The sequence below is a fragment of the Cicer arietinum genome, chromosome 4 (assembly GCF_000331145.2).
Source record: "Cicer arietinum cultivar CDC Frontier isolate Library 1 chromosome 4, Cicar.CDCFrontier_v2.0, whole genome shotgun sequence".
Classification (NCBI taxonomy): domain Eukaryota; kingdom Viridiplantae; phylum Streptophyta; class Magnoliopsida; order Fabales; family Fabaceae; genus Cicer; species Cicer arietinum.
The window spans coordinates 46,956,900-46,961,918 of NC_021163.2; the positions used below are offsets into that span (position 1 = coordinate 46,956,900).

The window sequence follows — 5,019 nt, forward strand, 5'->3', positions numbered from 1 at the left end:
TATAATATTTTATTAAAATTTACTAAAAATAATAAAATAACAAAAATCCTTAATTGAGGTCATAATATATCTACCCCACGCTCCTTAAAAATATTTGCATGTGAATGAATATATGAAAATTAATGTAAATTCTAATTTATATATTTAGCCACAACATGTAGTGTCCTACCTATCTTTATGTCTAGTGTAAACTCTTAGTTAGTGATTGCAATTCACGAGCCTCATTTTCACCCTCTTCCATTATTGAATCATAATTTCTCCCTTCTTTCTTCTTTTGTCCTACATTTATTAAAACAAAAAATATTCTAAAGCAAATTACTAGTTTACTTTTTAATACAACTTTTATCTATCACTCTCAAGTAAACATTTTAAATTTTATATTTATAATAATAATAATAAATATATTAATAAAAGTACTTTTTATTTTATAACTTTTTTAATATGTATGAAATATTCAAATAAATCAACCATGATAAAAAGATACTCAAATAAATTAGTGGGACCAAGGAGAAGTATGACCCTTATCTTACTTCATAAAATATATAGTCCAAAACTCTTGTGCATTTTCCATCAATTTCAGGAGCCTAACATTTAGCGTACTTTATGCCATCCATTATTATTATTATTATTATCTTTTCATATCTCACTATAAGAAGAAAATCACAATACCCTTTATCACACTAATAGTTAGTTATAGCATAGCACTTGTCATAAGGGGATAATTAAAAGATGGGAGGAAGTGTTAGTGTTAGCAAGAGTGAAAGGAAGTTATGTAATGAAAAATGTGTGATGAATTTGAAAGAGAAAGTGAGGCTTCTACAAGAGGAAATAAAGGAGATGATGTGTGAGAGGGAGAAAGAGAGTAGAAGCTTTGAGAGAGAGATAATGGTTTTTACTTTTAAGGAGGCAGATTGGAAACAAGAGATGAAGAGAATGAGAGAGGAAGTGAAGCAATTGAGGAAGTTGGTGGGAGAGAAGGAGGAGAAGATAAGAGAGATGGAAGAGGTTGGAATGGTGGAAAAGAATAGTGAGAAAGAGTGGGAGTTAATGGGAACTAAGTTATTGGTTCAACAAATTAAGGAGGAGAGAGGAAGGAGAGATGATGCTGTTGAGAAATGGAAACAACTTTATCTTGCAATTAAGAATGAGTTGGATGATCTCATCCAAAGAACATATGATGGTTTGTCTTTCTCTCTCTCTACTTTTTAGCAAATCATGTTTTTTTTTCTTTTTTTTTTTTTTTTTGCAAATAGCAATTAAGGTTTTTGACACTTCAATGAGTCTCTTAGGGTATCTCTAGAGAAATTTTATTTGTTTTTCACACTTTAATTAGTCTATTAGATTTTTTTTCATGCTTTAGACGACTATGAGATTAATCTTTAATTTAAATTAAATAAATAATTTTATTTTGTTTTTAATTTTTCGATGTGAGTATATCTCCTAAAATTCGAACTTATATTCTCCAAATCATCTTTCTTTGTGGAGGAAAGTTGCTTCCACTTAACCAACATTACGTTAGTTAAGAAAATCATAGTTTGTTATTATTGTGTTATAGTCTTGTACTTTTTGTGATTTGCCTTTTGTATGCAATTAATGTCATTTGAAAAATAGTGTGTGGCAGGTGGGGTTCAATTTCAACCCCCTAACATTACTTTTAAAATATGTCAATCTTGTTACAATAATTTGGTGAATCATTTTTACTTTATTCTTAAGAAATTTTCACACTACTAAGATATATAATTAGGTGAGGTTGTTGGAAACAAATGTATGTGTGTTTTTTTTTTCTTTACTTGTGCTTATTTGGTTTTGGAAATTTATTCACAGGAGATGGTTTGTATTGGAAAGCAGAGGAAAAGGACATTCAAATTGAAAATCTGAAGAGGGAATTGCAAGAAAAGGAAGAAAGCATAAAAGCTTTAAAAGCTCAATTAGTTTCAGTGGAGAAAGAAAGGTACAAAAAGGAAAGGGAATTTGATTTGTTAAAGCAAAGCTTGAGAATCATGAATGGCAAGAAGAATTCAATTCAAATTAAAGGGAAGCATTTGAAAACCAAATTGGGAAAATAAAATGAAATTAATATGGTGCATAATGACTAGAAAGAATATTGCACATCACAATGTGGCTGAATTAAATAGGTATTATTATTGTATACTAGGTTGGTTTGTATCTTATAAGTAAAATCACTTATTTTCATTTTAGTTCTGTTTTTTTTTTTTTTTTTACATTTTTCTGAGAAAAATAATCAAGGCAATACTTGAATAGAAGAAAAGTCTTTTTCTTGGACCTTGAAAGGGACACAAAATATGAAGGTGGATTAGCAATTTTTCATTGTGGACTGGATTATGTAGTCACTGAATATGCAAGGTATAAGGATTAGTGAAGGAAAGAAAGAATATGGTTTTATTATGTAGATTTAAACAAGGTCTAATCTAAATATTTTTTTGCTCTATTGTTCCATTCTACCAAAAAACTACAACATGAGTAAAAGATGACTCTTAATGGCTTAAAGGGATGGACAGATAGATGCTTAAATATATAGTATAGTAGTAAGTGTGTTTGAATTCCATTAAAAAATTGAATAATCTATTATTTTGGTAATTATAAGTGTGCGATGATTTGGGATCTTAAATTTATAAAATATTAAACTATTTTGATTATTGTTAGACAATTTAAATAAAAAATTTGATATTTTGTAAATTTGAGGTTTCAAATTAATAAATGTTTATAATTTTATGACTCAACATGTCGATTTTCTTAAAATGTGTGCATGAATTTATTTTAATAGTCATAAAGTGCATTCTCTCACTAGACATAGTATTCTCTGTAGGGGTGGAAATAGGCCAGACTTTGAAAGGTCTGAGTCTAACCAACGATTTATTTTTTAGGCTTAAGTCTGACCTACGGCCTATCATAGACTTTTTTTTCGACCTGATCAGACTTTGAAAGGCCTGAGTCTGGCCTACGATTTATTTTTTAGGCCTAAGCCTGACCTACGGCCTATCATAGGCTTTTTTTTCGGTCTGGCCTGGAAGCCTATTTAAATGCCTATTTAAAATAATTTTTAAAAAATATGAAACAAACATCCTTTAAACCTTAAAAAATAATTTTTGTGTCAAATAATAGTTTTTTTTTTTTTTCTGAAACAAACACACTCATTATTACCTCTTAAACAAATATAGAACGACTACTGAGTGACTGACTAATCGAACGGCTACCGGATATGGAATGACTACCAAATATGGAATTACTATCAAATATGGAACAAGTACTGAATATGAAATGCTCACAGAGTGATTGCCTAATTGATAGAATTTAAAATAGGAAATAATATTATTAATATAATAATAATAATAAATAATATTAATAAATAATAAAATATTTATAGGTCGGCATGTTAGGCCTAATAGGCTTTTTTATAAGTCTGTGTTTGACCTATTTAAATAAATAGGCTTTAAAAACAGTCTGAGTCTAGTTTTTTTATTAAATAGACCATGTAAGGTCAGGCCATAAGTAGGCCAGACCATAGGCCCCTGACAGACAGCCTAGCCTATTCTCACCCCTAAGTCTCTCCTAGATTTAAAAGTTGATATAAATCACTTTCACAAATTGTCTTTCATTCTCCAAACCATTGTGATTCGACACTTTCTTAGCATGTGTTTAGATATGTGTTGACTAAATTGATTTTGAATGAATTGATTTTGTAAAATTAATTTTAGTTAAAAGTAAGTTGAATGTAAAGTGATTTATCTTTGAATTTCTTCAGGCAAAAGTAAGTTGACCATTAATTTATAGTGTAAAAATCACGTTTGAATTTATAAATTATAAATAATAGATTTAAACTAGAGTCAATTCTGGAGACAAAATTATTTATGCTCAATAACACTCAAATAAATCAAAATCAATTCTACACTTTCAAAATTGATTTTGACTACTTTAGAAGGACAATTAGTTTCTTTCAATTTCTTTATAATATTGTGCAGCTTTTATGTAATTGAGTTGCTTTTGGTGTAATCATATTGTCAAGCATTATGATGGAGTTTTGTAGCTTATTATTTCAGTTTTGACATATTTCAAAAAGTTATAATTTCTGATACATAGTGACAAAATTTGGACCTTAAAATGATACTGAAGGAAAGATGCACATTGGCCCCATTTATATAAGTACCCCTTTTTATGGCATGTCATCTAGAGTATAAAATAAGTGTCATCTCACCTGGCCAAATGAATAAATGTCTCAATAATTTGTGAAGTCATCTTGTATAGCATATATTGGATTGAACAACGATCAAATTTTACACAAACAGTTAGTGGGATACAATTTCTTCAGGTACCTAAATTGTCTATCCCATTGAAACCCTTATACACAATTTACTTTCAATGGATAAAAGAGTATATTTGGATTACAGATTTTTCATTGGGAATATAATTTTTTAAGGTGATTTAAATTTTTCTTTATAAATTATTTTGTCTGGATAATAAATTTAAAAAAATTTCAAAATAAAATGATTTCATGAGATATTTTGTCAAAGTTAAATTTAGAAAATTTTAAGTACCTCTTAAAAATAAAAAATTTAAAATTTTCTCTTTACATTATAATAACTGAATTACAAAATGATCCGTATAATATTTTAAAATTTATAAATTTATTCTTATATGTCAAAATTTATTCCTATAGGTTGATGTATTTTGTCCTAAGGATATTCACACGCTTCACAAATTTGATTTCTTGATTATAAAATACACATTTTTACTCTATAGAATACTCTTAAACATTAAAAAGTCAACCGATACTCAATGATGCAATTAGTAATAACTTTACATCAACCTAAAATTACTCAATATTATCATACCCGTTTAGTCTCATGAATGTAACTTTCATGAAATTCACCCTTAATGTTCTACGTGTCGAATTAAACACGACCCAATCATCTCTTTTGTTCCCTCGATAATTTTTTTCATTAAAGTTATAGACCATTAACTAACTTACAATCTTAATGTCAACCTCCATATCACAACCCC

At 28.3% G+C, this 5,019-nt stretch overlaps 1 protein-coding gene across 1 annotated transcript; it reads left to right on the forward strand.

Annotated features, from left to right (window-relative positions):
* Positions 1 to 591: 591 nt before the first annotated feature.
* Positions 592 to 2,449, forward strand: LOC101499582 (uncharacterized). The gene is made up of 2 exons (XM_004497722.4): positions 592 to 1,180; positions 1,825 to 2,449. The coding sequence occupies exons 1-2, from the start codon at positions 730 to 732 to the stop codon at positions 2,064 to 2,066; spliced, it is 693 nt and encodes a 230-aa protein (XP_004497779.1). The 5' UTR covers positions 592 to 729; the 3' UTR covers positions 2,067 to 2,449.
* The last annotated feature ends 2,570 nt before the right edge of the window (positions 2,450 to 5,019 follow it).

Coding starts and splice junctions, on each gene's coding strand:
- LOC101499582 (XM_004497722.4), top strand. CDS start 730: ATGGGAGGAAGTGTTAGTGTTAGCAAGAGTGAAAGGAAGTTATGTAAT. Junction 1,181..1,824: donor CATCCAAAGAACATATGATG/GTTTGTCTTTCT, acceptor ATTTATTCACAG/GAGATGGTTTGTATTGGAAA.